The sequence below is a fragment of the Microchirus variegatus genome (assembly GCF_963457635.1).
Source record: "Microchirus variegatus genome assembly, chromosome: 22".
NCBI lineage: Eukaryota > Metazoa > Chordata > Actinopteri > Pleuronectiformes > Soleidae > Microchirus > Microchirus variegatus.
Genome location: NC_139823.1, coordinates 6,488,840 through 6,509,954, shown reverse-complemented (window position 1 = coordinate 6,509,954; position 21,115 = coordinate 6,488,840). Strand labels below are relative to the sequence as shown.

The 21,115-nt window shown below is 42.3% G+C and overlaps 2 protein-coding genes across 2 annotated transcripts; both read left to right on the top strand.

The window, feature by feature from the left end:
- Positions 1–342: 342 nt before the first annotated feature.
- On the top strand, positions 343–1,542 carry LOC310942962 (ribosyldihydronicotinamide dehydrogenase [quinone]-like; the record flags this gene model as incomplete). Its single annotated transcript, XM_083908436.1, has 6 exons — positions 343–346; positions 417–578; positions 661–791; positions 873–986; positions 1,067–1,168; positions 1,243–1,542. 6 exons carry the CDS (start codon positions 343–345, stop codon positions 1,540–1,542), a joined length of 813 nt encoding a protein of 270 aa, XP_083764562.1.
- A 13,551-nt stretch (positions 1,543–15,093) lies between these two features.
- Positions 15,094–20,645, top strand: ackr3a (atypical chemokine receptor 3a). Its single transcript, XM_083908260.1, has 2 exons — positions 15,094–15,229; positions 18,047–20,645. The coding sequence occupies exon 2, from the start codon at positions 18,123–18,125 to the stop codon at positions 19,263–19,265; it is 1,143 nt and encodes a 380-aa protein (XP_083764386.1). The 5' UTR covers positions 15,094–15,229; positions 18,047–18,122; the 3' UTR covers positions 19,266–20,645.
- The last annotated feature ends 470 nt before the right edge of the window (positions 20,646–21,115 follow it).

The window sequence follows — 21,115 nt, the reverse complement described above, 5'->3', positions numbered from 1 at the left end:
TTAAAACATCTTGTGCACAGAGAGACACACACACTGTACATGTAAGCTCTCAAATATCCACAGAGATTTCACGCAAAAGCAGAGGCAGAATCGTAGATTCAAAAATCTGCAGCTCATTTTAGAGGCAGTAAAAAAAAGCATGTGGATGTGGATGGGAGTCCTGAGAAACAACCTCAGCAGCTGATTGGCTGATGACACCGATTGCTTATTGACAGCACCTGTGAGGGTGCAAATGAGACATGAGCGCCTGCATATAAAAAGAGCCCAGTTCCACATCATGATGAGCTGCTTTCTCCACAGACACACGACTTGAGAAGTTCACCAGCCACAGCTTGTTCCAATATGGGTGGGTTACGCTTTATTTGTGAATCCTCAACTGTGTTTCTGACTCTAACCTGTTACTCTTGACTCAACAGCAAAGAAGGTTCTGATCGTGTACGCTCACCAGAGCTCGGCCTCGTTCAACGCTGCAGCCAAAGACGCGGCGGTCGAGGTTTTGTCCAAGGATTACACGGTGGACGTGTCCGACCTGTATGCCATGAAGTTTCAAGCCTCTGCTACTGCGGAGGACATCACGGGTACGCAAACTCTTATAGTGACTTTTACAGTCTGTACTCTCTTGATTGTCCTTCCTCAAGGAAGCGTCTCTTCTCTTTGCAGGTGGCGTTAAGGATACGGAGAACTTCCGTTACGCAGAGGAGACCAAGCTGGCGTGGGAGGAAGGAAAGCTGTCTGCCGACATTACTGAGGAACAGCGTAAAGTCAAAGACGCAGATCTGATCATCTTTCAGGTGAGCGTTCGTGGCAGTGATTTCAAATCTTGACGTCTCCAGAATAAAAGTTAATGTTAAATACTCTCTCTCTTTCCTCAGTTCCCCATGTACTGGTCCACTGTTCCTGCAATCATGAAGGGCTGGTTTGACCGTGTGCTCACTCTGGGCTTTGCCTACTCCCAAGATAAGATGTTCAGCAATGGAATGTTCAAGGTAAAAATGATGCAGCTTTGCCTCATTAATCTACTTTGTTTCTCTGCCTTTTGGATTTTATGTATCTTTGTTCTCTACAGGGCAAGAAAGTCATGCTGTCCTTCACCACTGGCTGTCATGAGTCCATGTTCACCGAAAATGGCATCAGTGGAGACATCAATGTCACACTCTGGCCACTACAGGTAATTTCAGAATCAATTGACTGAATCAAGTGTGAAACGTGATGACCGTATTTGACGATTTCTTTCCTTACCAGAACGGTATCCTCTACTACTGTGGCTTCGATGTTCTGGCCCCTCAAATCTTCTGGGCTCCCTCTCTGATTTCCTCTGAGGAGCGTAAGGCCATGCTGGAGGCCTGGCGCACACGTCTGCAGGGACTCCTGGGAGAAAAGCCACTGGGCTTCACTCCTTTGGACTGCTTTGACGAGAAGAAGGGCTTCCAGCTGAAGCCTGAGGTCCAGGAGAAACATGCAGCCAAGAAGGTTGGACTTGCAGTGGGAATCCACCTGGGGATGCCCCTCCCACCAAACAGCCAGGTGAAGGCTGGAGTCTGAGGATGACGTTGCCATCATGTCTGCTTTCAATCATTAAAAGATTTAAAGACGCAATGCATTGTCTCTTGCTGCTTCAACTTTAAGCTTAGATTTGGTTCCTGCACATGCACTACACACAGTTCATGCTACGTGATCTTCTGCCGTGAAAGCAGGGCATTAGAGTAGAAGGATGCAATGGTAATTTCTTTATCTAAAACAAGAGCTAACAGTGGAGGCAATACACAACAAAATCTCAATGTAACTTGATAAATTTTAGTGTCGGCTTCTCCTTTTAGCTGTTCCATTCAGGGGTCGCCACAGCGAATCAAGCGCCTCCATCTAAACCCTGTTCTCTGTATCCTGCTCTTACACCAACTTCATGTCCTCTTTTACTAGATCTATACATATTCTCTTTAATCTTCTGCTAGACCTCCTGCCTCAATTTCCACTCACTATCCCTCTGTACAAGTGTTGTCTTGGTCTCATGATGTCAAAATTTGAACACTAAGAGGACTGTTTGAATACGAATTGTCACCGAGTCTGAACTTTTAGTGGTTCAATAATTGAACCAATACATCAGAAGGTTGTTATTTTAGCAATTAATCACTGTTACAGAATCACTTGTTCAATAAGTACTGAGCAATTGGACATGTGCATTCAAAAGTTTAGAGAAGGTTTGTTTAAGTTCAACTATAAAGGTTACAGTGCACTCTAAGATTGAATCCTTAACTTTTTGTGTAATTGCATAAAGGTACTGGAAGTAAAATTGGACAAATGTGTGATAACTTCAGTTTTCATCAGAGGCGGACTGAGTACACGGCTTCATTACTTGAGTAAAAGAACAGATACCCATTGCTGAATTTTACTCGTAAAAAAGTACTACAGTCAGATGTCTACTTAAGTACAAGTACTGAAGTACTTGTTTATCAAGAGTACATTTTCTAAATATTGCATTACTACTGCTACAGTTCTTACATTTACATATAGAAACATCCTACATGGAGTTATGAAAAATGTTAATACCTTGAAAAGTAAAAGGAATTGAAAGTAAAATCAAGTCATTTTCATCATGTTGCTTTATTTAACATTTCTCACTTGCCCACAAGGCAACAGCACAATGGCAACGCTCTCGCTTAGAAATGTAAGGAAGTTTATTTCAATGTACGCACCTTGACATGCTTCCTCAAGTTAGAAGATTAAAGGCGCCATATGTAAGAATGTGGCCAAAAACGGTTACTACGCGCAAATTTAAAATACCGAGGTCTTTAAGGTTTCGGTTTTCGCCGCCATTATAGCTCAGACGTAACTGGCAACCCGTGGTTGCTCTGCAGCTGAGACTCTACTGACTGCAATGATTGGTAGACGGCGGTAGGTGGCGCCACATGCCAAAACATGATTTCAAAACAGAAACATGATTAACGGTCTGCAAAATAATCTGGCTGTACTGTTGTTGTTGGTGAGTTCAGTTTGTTATATGAACATTATTCCTGAGTCTCTGTGACATATTAGGAGGATTTTATGGCCAGTTGGTTTAGATATATTACATAATGCACCTTTAATTTTTGTAGGTGGTGATGAAGTTTTGTTTTGGTAAACACAGCAAACACTTGAAGTGAACACTATCATTAACTTGAAATAGTCTGGCGAGGTGGGGCCATGTGTTGGCACATTCCCGAGATGGACCTACTGCGTCTTCATCCATTGTTTCATCTCTAAACTAAATCTGACCCTTGTTGTTATGGGGGTTTTTTTTATAGAAGAAGTAAAGGGTACTCATGGTTATGGATAGAAATGTATTGGAGTAAAGAGTACAATATTTTCCTCTGAAATGTACTTGAGCAAAGTCCAGAGTACTCCCCAAAAATGATACGCGAGTAAAGTACAGATCCCTCAAAATTGTACTTAAGTACTGTAACTCAAGTAAATGTACTCCGTTACTGTCCTGCTCTTATTAAATAAGATTTTACCAGCTAGACTCATCTGTGGGGGCTTAAATGTTTAATTTAAACTGACTTTTCCCAAACCTAGAGTCCTCATATTGTGCCATCATTATTTGTTCATGGTTACCAGATATATCTCAAATAATGCACAATTGAGCTTACTGTTTACATCCCAATTCACACTTGGATACAAAAAAAAAATTAAATGCTACTACACACCAGGTGAAGGATTTAGCAGCTTGGAAGCCAAACACTCCCCCTCAGTTTGTCCATGTGGCCCTAATGAATACAACTGTTAAATAACTTCAGCTTGTGGCTTTAAGTAACTGTTTACAAGTTTGTCGGAACAACATGGAAAGTGTGCTCACACCGTGTTTCCACTGCCCTTAAATGGACACTTTTAAGTTGAGGTTGTCATTCAGGATGGCATCCTGCAACATGCCTTTTGAATCATCAGATCTGGGAGGCTACGGGTAAATGTCTTTATATGTCACTCCCTGAAAAATGAGCTTTGAAGAGGTCTCCAGGTTTAAGTCAATGACAAACATGCTAAACAAAAAGTATGTTTTGTCAACCCACCTGGATAAACCGTTCCTATGCCCAGCAGCCACATCAAAGCCGGGGAGGGGGGGGGGGTGTGTGGGTAATGAACACCGCTTTTTGCTCTGCATTAAAACAACTAAAAGCTTTTTGTCTCTCGCTGATTACTGTGAAAGACTTGACCTTTACATTTGCACGTAAAGGTCAAGTCCTGATGAACCCTCTGTTTAGGACTATTTTTGGAAAAATCAAATCAAGTCTTGCGTGCGGCCTGGTTCAAGGTGACGTGTTCTCTGCGATGTATACACAGAAACTATGGCAGCCAAAGAGTCTGCTTGCGTGTCGTTCGGGCTCTTGCACAGAAACCGAAGTGGCCGAGCACTTTTCCCAGAGAAGCGGCTTTTGTTTGGGTATGGAGGAAATGAAATGGAGGCAGGGCGGGGGGTTGTTGTGTGCACACTTGAGGAAATAGCCTTGCACTCTGATGTCCAGACCACAGCCTGTGACATGTAGGAACTCGACGGTGTGCATATTTAACAGCTGAGGTTCCACAAGGTCACAGTGCATTTGTTTACGTCAAGTCACTTCCAATTTCATAATCGCCAGAACAAGTTTAGCTCAAGTCCTTTTTAGCAGTCAAAACAACTCCAAGACGAGAGTAAACTATTTTAACTTCTTACGCCTAACGGGTGTTTATATATGAGGATTTACAGGCAAACAGTTTTACAAAAGTACACATCTGAATGCCTATAGATGCATTCATAGTGACACATGTAATGAAACACATAGCATCATATCTTTACCCAGATGATGCCCGGAAAATTGTACATAAAGTATGAATGTAGCTGAATAAATGTGAAATGGGGGTGTAAATATTTATATTATATAATTGTTGAATGAAGAGGGCAATATATATATATATATATATATATATTTATAATCTGACGCTGAATACTCTCTGTAACTTCTGCAGACTCCAACTGTAGAACATCCCTGCATCGTTGGCTGACCGCTTACCGGAAGTAGTTGAGCTGGCTTCTTGAAAACGGGGGAAGAGTCAAGTGCATATCACATATTGTAGTTGCTATTTCCTGAGTGATTAAATTAGGGATGTGGGAACACTACTCTGTAGGAATTCACACACTATGGCAGAGAGTATGTGAGATGTGTCTGAATCTTTCATGCACTTGTGAGTATGGCGCTCTTTCTCTGCATCTCTTAATCACAGACAGATGAAAACCAGTGTCGGACTTAGAATTGGTTAGAGTTGTGGTGACTGAGTGTTTATGTATATAAGGCTTGTACCACAGTATCTGATCCGGTGTCCATCCTGCTTTTCCCATTGTCTATCCCAGTTCTCCCACCATGGCTGCAGGGAAGTCCATTTTTCACTGGGTCAATGGGAGGAAGTGGGCACCATCTTACAAAAAGCGTGGAAAAGAGCACATTTGTTCAAATAAAAGATTGTCAAAAATTAGCAGAGAAATCTAATTTAACCAAAGCATTGAGTGTTTTTTTTTTTAATCAAAATCAATCTGAGATTGCATTAAAGTAAAGATTGGACATTTTGGGACATTTATTGATTAGGCTGTCCTCAAGTACAATATACACCATCTGTAAGCCAATACACCATCTCCCTAATTAGCACATTATATCTTACAAAAATGTAAACATTTAAACGTTACAGGTAGCGCTGTCAAACGTTAACTCGTCAAGGGCGTTTAATGGCGTGAACGTTAACACGCGTTACCACATCACACTTTTCCATGACGTCTGACCGGAAAAAGTCTCGCGTGACGTCATGTTTACGTGCGCTAACCGGCGCTAAAAGGAGCTAATGCAGCTAACGGATAAACGGTGCCTGGACTCCAGTGTTGCGGCACGTAAACATGGCGTCTTTCGTGTCTTTTTCCGGTCAGTCGTCATGGAAACGCGTCATGCATTAACGTGCAGGTAGTAGTTTGTCCAGAAACTCTGCTGATTGTCTGCCAAAACAAGCTAGCTCAGGCTAATAGTCAGACACATAATTCTTTACAAATTCTTTCTTTGTGCAAGATGAGATGTAGGCTATTAAGTAAATGTAATTGGTGAACTTTTAAGGCAAATTTTGTTAGCTTTGGACAGAGCTGGATAGTTGTTTCTTTTACCACTGTTTATGCTAAGCTAAGTTAAGCTAACTGGCTGCTAGCTGAGGCCTATTTACTGTAGTGACATGAGGGTGGTATTGATAATTTAACACAGAGTTAAACATGTTTCTCAACATTTTAAAGAGTCACTTTAGGTTAAATTTGACAAAGTAAATAACATCTTCGATCTTTTAAAAAACTGAGGTGAGATTTGAGCAATAGATTCTAGGAATGCAGAGCAGAGCCAGATGTGACTGATTGTTCTTTGTTGCCTTTTGAGTGTTTTGATTAGGCCGTAAATGGGTCCTTGTGTTTGCACCAGATGTCACAGGGTTAACAACAGTCAGACCATTAAACACTATGACCCAAAACATACTGGGAAGGAAAGTGGAGGAGAGAGAGCTGGAGGAGAAAAAAAGGTAGACTGAGAAATGAGGAAAATTTATTTACATCATCCATCCACTCATTCTTTCAGGGGCTTCGTTAAAATCCAATCAATTACATCTTAACACAAACCATAGCTTGTCTAACTTGGCCGAAGTCCATGTGTGCATGCAGGATAGATTGAGAAAATGAGGCACAGTTTAGGGTCGGTATATTAAGATTGGCAGCAGGGAAAGTTTGCAATGAAGAACCCGTTTGCTGTAACTTTTCAAACTGCCCCTTTACCCTCGTATCACTGGTTGTTGCTGTGGAAAATATATCGTGAACAGGGCGCTGCACCATGTTGTGTTCTTACATCATGAAATGTTTGCAGATTAATGCATGCGCACGCCAGAGTTCGTCTGAGGTGGTTTAAAGGCAGACGTCGAGGGTGAGGCAACAGTGTCTAACCACAAACCATGTTCATACATTTAACTGAGCGACTGTGAATCCTTTCGTTAAAGTCTATGTTCCTCCTCCGGTGTTATTAAATAATTGCAATTGTAAACAATCGGTTGTGCTTATTAAAAGAAGAAAGACGACTTCTGACTAAAAGACTCTACATTTCCACAGCAGCTGTCTGTCGTAAGTTTCACAGCGTTATGAAATGGGGAATTCATTTTGACATCTGAGTACAATCATCCTTCAAACTGCACCAATTACTGTAGCCTCTAAAATCAATGTTTTCTTGCAGTAAGTAGATCGGTTCCCACAGCCCTTGTTAAAAAGGTAGTATTTCAACAAAACAATCTTTTATTCACTTCTGACTCAAACATATACTGTAGCACCTTTAAAGTGTTTTTACTTCTGGGGAAAACAAAAACTGCTGGTAAATGAATTGCGTACCTGAGCCAGTTGATAAAGTATGTCAGATCTGCTTTTGGCAAGAAAAGAAATAAAGTATTTTGTATGCTTTTATTCCCCCATAAACAACAGGGTGTAAAACGCCTCAATGTGTTTGTTTGTGTGTGCACTTAAGGTAAATTTCTCATGGCCCTGCACTGGTGATCAACAGCTGTGGAGGAACACACGGTCCAAAAATGAAGGGAAGAACACCAGGGAAAAAAAAATAAAAATAACAATAACAATCACTACCTCCTTTCCTTCCTCTTTTCATGAACTCCTGCAGGATGTGTCTTTCATGCCTTGCTCTTTTCATCCTCACCTCCATCCTTCTTTTGTCTCCGTCTTCTCTTCTCACCGGTGTAAAAATACACAGGAAACTTTTCACCACAATGGGACTTTTTCCACACAACTTTTGCTCATTAAGGACTTGGATGTCGCACTGGAGATGTATCCTCACTGGATCGGGCTATTGTTTACCATATTATGAGCAGGCTCTTTCACAAAAACCAGGCTCCTGACAGGCACTTCACTCAGCTCCACTGTCAGTGACAGGCCCCAGGCAAGCCTGCACTTTGCAACTTTGAAACTCTTACACGGAAGAGCTGCCATGGTTTGGTGATGAATGAATGGGCATGAAGCTATTGGCCCCCATTCAGCCTATGATGTATAGGGTGCCTGGTCGTGTGAGGCTGATGTGAGGGAGCAAAGCTGTTTCATATTTACAAGCAGAGGCTTAGTGGCTGGGAGGTTCAGGCAAGGCTTTTGGTTGTTTGATGCATCAGAGTGACAGGGTTAACACTGCAGTCACCCATTACGCTTGTCTCCAAATCCTTTTTCAGGACCATAATGAGAAGCAGATATTCACTATCTCAACCACAAGCTGCAGAGCGGTGGGAGAAATGCAGCACATCGTGCGTCCGCCACTACTTTTTGACGCTTTACTCTTCTTTTGCGTCTATCTTTGATTCAATCTTTAATTTCTGGCTCTTCTTTCAAGCGTATTTTCCCCTTGATGTGATACCGATGCGTTTCCCACTGTCATACATCAGCGCGCGCCATGAAAGACTACAAATGGCCTCCTGTGTTTTTTGTCTGTAACAGATGTAAAGTAAAGGTTCAAGGTTATAAATGACACGGAGAAGAAAGACTAGATAAATGGGCGCACTAGACTTATTGCCCCTCACTATAGGACAGGGCTCAGCTCCAGATGCTGCCTGGGTTGCCACCTCCTCAGTGTAATCCCCCTGCAGAGTTACATTTGTGTGTATGTGAGCGATGGGAGGGGGGGGGGGGGGGAACATGAATAGGAACCACCTGGGATGGAGAAATATGACTTAAGGTTATTTTCCACATCCCATGTTGCTTTGTTGATTTTATTCAATACTTTTTAGCTGCTGGGTAAGTTTACATGGCCAACAGTATATCACCATTTAGATCTTTTTCCATTAAAGTGACTCAGGCTTCTTTCCACGAGAATGTTTGTCTACATCATCTTGTTTGAACGTTGTGGAGCTGTGTTTATATCCAAAAAGCCCTGCAATGTTTGGTGTATGAGCTTTTTTTTTGCAAATGAAATATCGCTGTTTTTTTTTGTTGTTTTTTTTTCAAAGTTAATTTAAACCGAGAACTTGATGCCAGTAACTGGACGTCAACACGGGATTTTTGTAGTTCTACGCAAGCTAGGGTAACACCTACAGCTAAGGTTGCCAGTGCAGTGAGGCTACTGCTCCAGGCTTCCCCCAAAAACATAACACATTCCAGCAGTGCGTATGGTCCATTTTTCATTGAGCATGACAGGACAATAGGGGTGAAAGTTAGCCACCTTATCTGTGAACTCTGAGCCATCAGCATGTTGTAAAGCACACATCAGGATTGTCAGGATAGGATTACTTAGCCCCCCCCCCCCCAGGGAAGTCAGCGAGATAGACACCTTCTCTCATGCAGTCTGTGGACAGATTCTGTCATTCACTTATCCATACTGGATACTTACTGTGCCCGGGAGCAAGACATTTCATCAGCTCTTACCCATCATCTGTGTGATCCCAGTGACCTGACCAATATAAATGAACGTGCATCCCTGTGTGTGTGTGCGCGCGCGCTTGTGTGCAAGAATGCGCAAAGTGTGGGGGTGAACAGCAACCTGTACGGCATGGGGTGAAGAGAAATTTGCTTGAGTCGCTGCTGCGTGCGGAGATGATGGACAAAGTTAATGGGCTGTACGAAACCACAGCCAGCCATGCTGAACAGCTAAGAATGAAGGCACTGACAGATTCACTGAGGTCAGAGAGCGCGATGCAGAAGAGAAAGAACATTTTAAAGCAATAGCGCATTTCAAAAAACTTGGCCCCCAATGATGGATTAAATAAATGTGAGAGATCTCTCACACTGATGAACCCACCGACACTTGTTAGCGAACTCTGCAGTTACCCTGAGGTTTATGGAGGAGCCTTTTCAGCCCATTGTTTTTGCTTTTACAACCCACAACTTTGCTTTTTAGGCTCCGTCTCACTCCTCTCATCGGCGTTTCTTTTTTAAGCTGCAGGAGGGAGTTGTTTTCAGCACAAAAGCTCTAAAAAAAAATCTCTAAAAGCCCATTGTGACCTAAATGTCCATCAGCAAATGACTAACAAAGTTAGACACTAGCTGTTGAGTGCAGCCAAGCATTTCGCAGGAGCTTGAGTACAGCAAACAATGCCGAATTTGCAGAGGAGTAAATATTGGACTTCGATTTGTCACATAGCAGCAAACACAAATAAACGATACTGTTCATCCATTTCTGCTGCATGACTAAATAAGCTATTGTTTATTCACACATTCACCACACTAAGTTACCTGCAGGAAACATACCACAAAGCCTCTTTGTATATCCATGTTTGACATCCAAGCAGTTCTCAGATTTCACTCACATTCATGGGCTGGTGTTGTGATGTTCTTTCAGGAGGAATGTCACAAATGCAACATATCCAGACCGGGATGCCAAACACACTGCAGCATGAACAGTTCCCTAAAAGACACAAAACATCACCTTATGAAGAGCAATTAGGAAAAATCAGCAGTGACGAAAAAAAACCTGACATAAAACCAAAGCTTTTGTCAATGTGTTATTTTTTTTAATGCACTCCCTCATTTTTCACACAAACTTCCTGATTAACTCACACAGGTCCTTCTCTTGCTGAAAGATCACAGAAAATGAAGTGATAATAAAGTGGAGGACGATAGATTTGAGGAGGAAGGGGGTAACGAGGCATGCGAGGAAGCAGAGGCATGCAGGAGGGAGGGAACCTCAGAAGTGGATGGAGGCCTGCAGTTGATGGTAAAAAATGTGCCTGAGAATGAGACTATGAGAGGACCCTCTGAATGGAGATTTGCACGAAAAAGGGCCTTGTCTGTCAGATCCCCCACCGTGACATAGGGCCAGACGACAATAGAAACTGCAGTCATTGGGAATAACTCTCTCAATGTTTCTTCCTCTGTTTTCCCTGAACTTTTTCTCTCCCACACCAAGCAGCCACCCACCTCCTTCTTTGGCGTCAGCACTATACCCTGTTTAGCTACTGGCGTCCCGTGCCCTTTTCCCATCTCCAAATCTTTTGATTGTTCTGTTTATCCTGCATGCGACAACTCGGTCTGGTCTGTAACGCAACATGAAGCGTTGAAAGCAGCCTGTGTCGTGTGGGCAATGTGGGGGCGTCAAATCCGGTTTACATTAATGTTTACTTCATCAAAGCTATTAAATCATGTTGATTATTTAATTACACCACAACAACAACATCGCACATTTGTCTCGGGCTCAGATCGGTATCTGCCATCTGTACAGCAAAGACACATAATGCCGTTACAGCCTCGAGCTGAAAACCGTCACAAAAACATCACGCACGGGATCCAATTGTTTTGGACTCGTGCAGTCCTGCGACAGATTACAGTCATATGCTGAAATACGACTGGCAGCACTACAGCACTGCGAAACGTGATGTTATGAAACTGAAATTTATTAAACCTAATTTCCTTTTTTTGCAACTTGTGAAAGAATAAAACAACCTGTCAAAACAACACCCATATTTTGCAAACTTGTTGGCATACAGTTGCCTATATTTTCATTAGACACTGAGCAATATTGACAATCTGTCTGATCCATGTGTCCAACACTGGAAATTTAAGATCTATGTTATCATATGTTTTGCTGTGCATTATTTGTTTGGCTCACTTTTAGTCTCCACCAACCCCTTAGAGAAATATCTGGTATTATCTCCACTCGCTCACATGCTTACTTTGTCTTTCTATTGTTTGGTGCTGAGGCGGGACATAGGGCCAATTCCTATCTTAACCCTCAAGCTCAACCCTTAATCTTAACTGGCCCTTGAAACCAAGTGTTGAGGGTTATTTTGTCACTTAGAAATGGGACACCCCTTAAATGCAGATACGTCTTCAGACTGTGGGGGGCAGAATAACGCGAAAGCTGCGTCCAGTCTGTCAACTCCAAAAAAGAAGAAGAACACATTTATGTCACGATTATATATTACGATCCGTTTGTCAGTCAATTTATTAGGTTGTCAGTTAGTTATAAGATGATACTTGAAAAGTAAACAATAGCAAACGATCGCGTGTGCGCACTGGCCGGCTATTGACAAAAGATCGTAAAATAAAAATAAATGTTACGCAACAATGACGTAAGTAATCCATAATATGAGCCAAAACTAAGATAATACAATGTTTTATTTTTTATTTTTATATCTCTATTAACAAAGAAAATACTTAATTTGTAGTGTACTTGTTTCGCTGCTTTCTGCGCCATCTTTGTTCCATCAAAACACGCAATGCATTCTGGGTAGCCCTTGCTCCCAAGGGTGGTCTCAGAAAATCTCAATATTGAGGGCGATACAGCCCTTAAACTTGCCACTTAACAGAATACGAATTGCAAGGAATTGGAATTCACCCATAGTGTGCAGTGGTGCCTCAAAAGGGCAAAGATGTGTGTGCCGGACACAAAAAACTAACCAGAACAATGAGCCGAAAAAGGTGCTGAAATCCTCTGGGACTGAGTGGAACTGCAGAGTCATGTGGTAGATGACGTGAGTAAAGTGACGTAAAAAAAAAAAAAAAAGTTCCCAGCTCGATCGGATTCAGATGGTGGGAGTATAGATGAAACTGTCAAGCGACTGCTGCATTTCCTTCGATTTTCTTTTCCCTCCACATTAAATGCAGATGTCTGTCTCTCGAACACACAAAGACGCACAACCCCTGCTGTTCCCAGTCCTGCTTCCCTGTGACTGAGGCCTAGAGAACAGAGGTTGGCAGCGGTCCGCAGGGCTACGGATGCTTATCAGCAAGGGCTTACAAATCCCTCCTGATGCTTCTGATATGGAGGACAATGGGTATGCGTGCGTAGTGGGAGCTCTCTTTAAAGCCTCATTGAAACCGACTTTACTACACTCTTTAATGAGGTCAAAGTAGCCTGCTGGCTGTATTTCATCACAGAATACAGGGCGTACAGTAATAATAAACTGTATTAAAGTGACCTGCACTGCTCAACGATATATTATTCCTACGAAAACAGGCTGGACGTACTTCAGCTTGTTAAGCCGCTACTTCAATCACTCAACGCGGGCATCAAAGGAAAGACTTTATATTGGAGCTTGAAGTGAGGATATTATCGGGGATTTCACAATCCACGTCACTCTTTAATGAAATTCCACGCTGAGCCTCTTTGTGTGATCCTGCCTTTGTATTGAACTTGGGGGTTAATTGCCCTGGTGGGGCCACCAGAGTTGCAGGTGAGCTTTCAGCTGCTTCCAGTGCAGACGGGAGCCACCCACACACACACACACACACACACACACACACACACACACACAGCTTTGTGCTGCATCCAAAGGATGTGCCTGAAATGAGACTGAATAATACCTCTCCAACAACAATGAAACAACAAGGCCTTTGCAGCTGATGTTGTTGGCCACCGTTTTTTTTTTTCTTTTTTGGACAAAAACTCATTAAAAAAATAACACTTTTTTTTTGTTTCTTTGTTGTTCAAACTGATTTATGTGAAATGAACCAGGAAATACGTTTTGGCATTGTTTATTATGAATGAGGGTGTTTTTCAGTTACTTTTGTGAGACTGGGTTAAACCTGTTCCGGTCTGTTGGTTTTGGGTGGAAGACAGAAGACAAGTGCATGTGGTTAACTGAACATCTGAAGCTCTGGTTTCATATTTAGGTTTCTGGGGTGGGGAACTGTAGGAGACAGGAGGGAGGCGTCCTTTCAGTTTGATTTTCTGTGGTTATTGACACCACTGTTGACGGCATCAGTAGTCTATAACATAACCATGTCATTTAAAATAAAGATTAGATGAGATGATGTAAAGTAAATGATAATCATCATGAATTAATGCAAGAATTCACAGAATTTATTATCACATATTGTGAATATTCAGCAATAATGTGTCCAAGTATGGTCATGATAATATAAAGCAAGCAAGGACCCTTTCTCTTCTTAGGTTTATGTACACCATCACTGCATTTTACAATGTTTACTAAAAAAGTACATAACAGGAGGAACACGTGTGGACCTGTGAGACACGGTCCTATAAAAACTGGCGTTAAGCAATATACCGTGTAATTTAACCCTCATAATGTCCTGCACAGATTGCCATACACCTTTTGTCCTCTGGGGTCAAAAAATGGTAAATAGAGTGTTTATATATTAGAGTTGATTTCAACTCATTACCTGACATATAAACATGTCAACATTCATTTCCAAAACATGTAACCCTCCCTCCTCACATTTACTAACACCTTTAATCCTTGGGGTCAGCAATTTAAAGCTCAAGAAAATGATTTCCCAAGTGTATGTGTCAGGTCGTTTAAGTTTATGTGAGTCCCCAAAAACACACACACACACATCCAGAGTATCTATTACACAATATGGGGGGAAATAATATGGAAAAATATGAAAATCTCCATAATTGACCTAAAGTTGGAACAATAGATCTTTTTTAGTGGGTAATGACTCTATATTATTTCTAAGCACAGATGTTTTCATTTATAACGTCTTTACATAATGAAGTAGAAAAATGAACCAAAAATCATTATCGATGTAAATGATGTACATCATTTTTGGAGACGTGAAACATTGACAGACTCCAAGAATAATAAGGAGGTTTAATGTTCAGAAATGTTTGTGCTGGCCTTCAATGTCTCTCTGTCTATGTGTGTGTGTGTGTGTGTACATCTGGTATTCCTTATGTTGTGAGGACCTATTATTATGGGGACACAAATCAAGTCCCCAAAATTAGTCTGGGGTCAGGATTAAGTTATAGTTAGGTTTTAGTTGTAAGAATTATGGTTAAGGTTAGAGTACGTCTACAGGAAATGTTTGTAAATCAATGCAATGCAATGTAATAAGAGAGAGTTTATTATATATTTATCTATGTTTTCTTGTCATAATAATAACAACTATAATAGAGAATCCTTGGTGGGTGAAAATATAAATAAAGTGATTATAAATGTGTGTTTTTCCTGCTTTGCCGAAACTCAGATGAAGGAGCGCGCGTGTGCGTGTGTGCGTGCGCGCGCGTGTGCGTGTGCGTGTGTGCGTGCGCGCGCGTGTGTGTGTGTGTGTGTGCTGTTGGGTCCAGCCTTAGGGGCGTAACTGCAGTGAGTATCAGCAAGTGCAGACCGAGGAACAGGCTTCAGATTCATTGACGGAGGCAGAGTTGCTCACGAGTGTGTTTCCTGCAGCGGAGTCTGGTGTTTATTCATCATTTAAAGAAGAAGAAGAAGAAGGAGCAGAAATAAAGTCAGAAATAGACGCAAGAGAGGGAGGAGGATTCCAACACAGGTAAGATGATCGAATGAGCTCATGTTGGAATAATTATTGGAGGTTTTTTTATTTATTATTATTATTATTATTTATTTATTTTTTTACTTTAGGCTGTTCGATGCCTGCGATTCAAACTGTCCTCTATAATCTCGTTATTAACGCAGTATGTTGATGTTTTTTTTTTTTGCCGGGGTTTTCTTTTCTCTCCATCTTGACTTTGCGCTACTGTAAACTAAGTTGGCATCTGATAAGAGAGGTTTGTTTTGCAGCGCGACATAAATCAACAATGACAACAATGAGGCGGTGTGTGTGTGTGTGTGTGTGTGTGTGTCGGAGGAGGCTTCGCACGCAATGACTTTACTGCACTTTTCCTCTTAATCTGCACGATTTTTATTAATATATATATATATATATTTTTTTTAAATCCCGGTTTAAAAACCTGCACACGGACTCCTGGTTGTCAGCAGAAACTTGTGACAGTCGTGCCGCACCTGCACCATCACAGCCCGGCTGCATTAGCACATGAAAATGGCCTCTCGCATGCTTGCTTTTATTGTATGTGTATTGAAAAACAAAAGAGGTTTTCGGGCTAATTTGTAACTGGATACTACAGAGGGTTAAAAAGAGGGGAAACAGAGGCGGGCACACACACACACACAGAGGTTTGCACAGCTATCCTTTTAAGGACTTAACCAAAACTTTATCCAGTTAACCTCAACCTAACCACAGTTTAAACTTGGCCCTAAACTTAACCAGCTCCTCAGAATTAGGTTTTGGTTCATCCATTAGGGATTAACAATGAATCAGAGTAGCATTTTCTCAGATTGTGGGTCAAAATATCATTATAGATTAATAATTGTCTTGACCTGTACACATTTTATTCCAGAAAAAGCATAAGTAAAATGATGACTGTGTGATAATTGTGCCGCTCTAAGGGGCACAATTATCACACAGTCATCATTTTACTTATGCTTTTTCCGTTGGTAAAGAATGGAAAGAATCATATCGCAATCACAATACCTGTGAAAAATAATCGCAATTAGATATTTATAAAAAAAAAGACTGAAGGTCCTGAAGGTCAGAGATTAAGACAACACACACACACACACACACACACACACACACACACACACACACACACACACACACACACACACACACACACACACACACACACACACACACACACACACACACACACACACACACACACACACAGAGAGAGCATGAGTTGTTGCCTATATGTGCTGTATCTGTTATCTGATGGTGTGGGCGTTAAAAAGCTTAATTAGCTTGAAGCCTGTGGGGCTACCTGGCACCTCCAGGTATTTTCCATATAATATAAGTGGGATTAGACAGAGGCCATTGTGAGGGATTATCTCTGCATAGAAGATCCCTCCATTAGAATGAATAGCAGCTCCCCTTTTCCCCTGCTGTGTCAAAAATAATCGAAAGTTAAATATAAAAATATAAAAAACCTGTAATAGGAGGTATCTGACATCTCTTTGAAGAGGTTTATCACAGGCAGTGTGGTCAAAGAAGTGTTGTGATGAGGGCAAAATAATCCTCTGCAAATCCTGCACAGAATATGCAAAAATAGTCATCATAAGCCACATGTTTAAGTAAATCCTCATCTGATCACGTATCTGTGTAAAAATGCAAACATGGGATTAGGATTATTCATGTAAATTGAATACAGGGACACAAACTAATATGTTGCAGGTGCCTTTTTTTTTTCCCCTTTCGTCATCCCCTGCGCCTGCATACTAATTATTCCCGCGGACAACAGAGCTCTCCTCTCCGACATAGACAGATGTCCGCTGTGGTCACATTTCAGCGCTCTGCGGCGTGCTGCGTCACCCAGCGGTCGCTGACCCTGTTTTTTTTTTTTTTTTTGTGCCACGGTCTGCACCATTTTGCGGGCGTCAAGCGTCCCCGCTGGTCTCTGCGTGGAATCCACTCTGTGGGCGTACAAATCGGTCAGAGGCAACGGAGGGGTTAAGGCACTCGTGCTCTGGTTTTGATCTGTCACCTTTGACCTCTGAGCTTGCACACACACACACACACCAGTTAGTAGAGAGAAAGAGACATCAGAAAAAAAAAAAAGAAAAAAGAAAAATGTGAGGGACAAGGCAGACGCCTCTGTGCAGAGCAAGACCTTTGAGATTCAAAATGTTCTTGGCTGTTCTTTTATTTGAATCCGTGCGCAAGTGTCGGGTGTGTTATTAGATTCAGATGTTGTGAAAAAAAAAAAAATGACGTATTCAAGGTTATGAGCGGCGATTGCTTTGATCATCTGTGTGGTGACAGCTCCATTCTCACTTCTCTTCTTCACTCCTCCTCAAGAGAAGCAGGAAAACTGTTTTACCACAACACGCTTGTTAAGGGAAAACATTCTTTAAAGTGGCATCGGGTTTCCCACCCTGACCAACGCTTTATCTTGGAACGCCCTAAACGGAAATAGACCCTGTTTGGCTTTCTTGATCCCACTTCCTTATGTCTAATCTGCCCTCTCTGCTCGTGGAGTTAATGTAAACATTTATTGTAGTGCTCCCCGACTGCCCATCAGTCACGGACAACCAATACACCAGTGACACGGCAGAAAGGAAACTCTATTAACTTGTATAAGAAGTAACTTAACAGCTTACCACATCACAGCATACCACAAGAAGATTCATGTTTTAAAAACTCCTATAGTTTGAGTCCACATGGGTAAAATAAGCCAACAAAAATGCATTTTGAATAGGACGCCAGAAAAAAAAGGAGCATTTAGTGGTTGGATCTTTTTCATGATAAATGTATGGTCCTATAAATGATGAATTCATGTTTTTGCAGGCTCTATTCCATTCAGACGTGGTGTGTGTGTGTAACCGTCCCGAGATCTGTGGTCATCTCCCAGTCCTGAAGAAGAATGAGTCTGAGCAGCAGTGACCTGGAGGACCTGTGGGAGTCGTTCGGGGAGCTCAACCTCTCCGAAACCTTCATCACCAACATATCAAGTGTGGAGGCCATGGTGTGCGCCACGGCTTTCAACCGCAGCGCTCTGCTCTACTCCATGTGTGTCCTCTACACGTTCATCTTCATCATCGGGCTGGCTGCGAACGCGCTGGTCCTTTGGGTCAACGTCCGTGCTCAGAGGGACTCCACCCCTCGCCACGAGACGCACACGTACGTCGCCCATCTTGCGGTCGCGGACCTGTGCGTGTGCGCCACTCTGCCCGTGTGGGTGAGCTCACTGGCCCAACACGGCCACTGGCCCTTTGGCGAGGTGGCTTGTAAACTCACACACCTGATGTTCTCCGTCAATCTCTTCAGCAGCATCTTCTTCCTGGCCTGCATGAGCGTGGACCGTTACCTGAGCGTGGCGCAGCACAAGGACAGCACAGCAGGCGGTGTGCGCAGGAAGCTGATCCGCAGCGGGGTGTGTCTAGGGGTGTGGCTTCTGGCTTTAGTCGCGTCCCTGCCAGACACCTACTTCCTGCGCAATGTGAAGTCGACACACGGGGACGTGATGCTTTGCAGGCCCGTGTACCCGGAGGAGAATCCCAGGGAGTGGATGGTGGGAGTGCAGCTGAGCTTCATCCTTTTGGGCTTTGTTCTGCCCTTTCCCATCATTGCAGTGTTTTATGCCCTGCTCGCCAGCTCCCTCAGCCGCTCCTCTACCTCTTCGTCATCCTCCACGGTAGAGCAGGAGCGCCGCGTGAGCCGCAGGATGATCCTGGCCTACATCGTGGTGTTCCTGGGCTGCTGGGGGCCCTACCACGCCGTCCTCCTCGTGGATGCTCTGTCCCAGCTGGGCCTGGTGCCACTGACCTGCGGCCTGGAGAATGTGATTTACGTGGCTTTGCACCTCACCCAGTGCCTGTCGCTGCTCCACTGCTGCTTCAACCCAATCCTCTATAACTTCATCAACAGAAACTACCGCTATGACCTCATGAAGGCCTTCATCTTTAAATACTCAACAAGGACGGGCTTAGCGCGCCTCATTGAGGCCTCCAACATGTCCGAGACCGAGTACTCTGCCGTGGCTGTGGAAAACCCTCCGCAGATCTGAAGCGCACAAAACACTGAACCCCCTTTCGCAAATCTAACCGAATAATGCGACAACATTACGCGTGATGATCCCATCAGACTGTAAATACCAGCATTATTTCTGTACATTAGAAGACAGTGAATGGAGAACAATCCAGCATATTTTTCAGAAATCTGCTCGAGTTCTGTAGAAAAAAAAAGAAGCTGGAAGACTTATTATGCCAAATATCAAGTTGTGTTGGACTGATTAAAAAAAAAAGCACTTAGAAGCAGTTAAAATATAATAGCTGATACTGAAATAATATCAATATTGTCATTCACAAAACAGTGATTGTGTAAAAACACTGTGTTTATAGGACTGTATTGTGTGAGTTTGTGTGTTTATTCTGACAGGCTGAATTGAAATGTTGAATATGGATAGTATTTTTTTTTTTGTCTTAAGCTGTATTTATATTGTTTTTTTGTTTGTTTTTTTTAAACTGTTGTTTTTGCCTCTTTCACACTGACACGTTCTCACTTCATTCAATGCTGCCTTATCATTTTTAGTCAGACCACTGACCGGCTCAGTGTTTTCGTCCTGCTGTCTCATCGTTAACCTCGTGTCACCTCATATCTGGCGAATGTTTGCTCTGCGCACCATCAAGGAACAGTTACAGCTCAGACTGTGAGGTCTGTAGTGTACACTAACTATGAAAGCTAGAGTTTTCAGCTAATTAGTTTAGCAACAACAACAACAACAAAAAAGACAAAGGAAAACAATCTAGCTGGCTGGATCTATAAGCGATTTCTAATTTCTACCAAAAATAACTGAAGATAGTACTATTGATACTATTGATTAGCCGGACGTGGTGACTTCCTGTTGCAGATTTTAACCAAACAAGATGTGTTTGTGGTGCTGAAACACAGAAAAGGATTTCCCAATATGTTACAAACTGCTTGTATCCTCACCGCAGATTACAAACTTCTTTGTTTTCTTGATGTAAATATTTGTCCATATTGTCATAACAGCCGGGACTACTGAGCAGGCGGGCCATGTCGCTCCCATCGTCTCTGAAATACGCATCATTAGGCCACTATGCTGTTGTTTGACATCGGTATATACAATTTATATGACCAAATAACATGAATAGCTTTACACGGCTAATGTAGCAATGTAGCAACAAAAAAAAGTGTTTTATTATTATGGACTAAATAGCAGCATTATATTTAGAGAGATGATGTTTTATGTGTCATAAATATTGAGTTCAGCAGTTCTCTCACCGTCTATTGTAGGAAACACATGTTGGCACAGAGCATGTTGTGTCATGTGACTGGTCACACATGGACGACACATTTACACTGAAAATATTTCAGGTTGCGATGAGAGACGACGAGGATACGCCGGACATGTGTAGACAAGAACAGAGGCATTCCTTTGCTATTGCAATGTGTACCATGTGTTTTACGACATATTAAATACTGAGAAAATGTCTTGCCTCTGTGATTTGTTTGGTTTTCATCAAAAATAATCTCACAACTTAATGTCGTCCACGCCCCCGAGATCCCCGAAATACGCAAACGAAAAAGCTTAAAAGTGTTTCAGGGAAGCTTTCACCACTCCACCCTGGACACTGAAGTCATACGTACACAATGAACAAAGACGTCAAGAATGATGGCAAAACATTTCAACATAACCTCGCAATGGTTTATTCCAGCTTTTCTGCCGTGTTTACTCCAGTCATGTTTCAGTTATGGAACACGAGGTACGCTTGGTATGGAAGAAAACACACAGTTTTCAATTACTGTCACATTAACTATCTCTCAGAAAGCAGTGATAGAAACAGATGTTCCTCGTGTCACTTTAAAGGAAGAGTCTGGCACTTTTGTTTGACA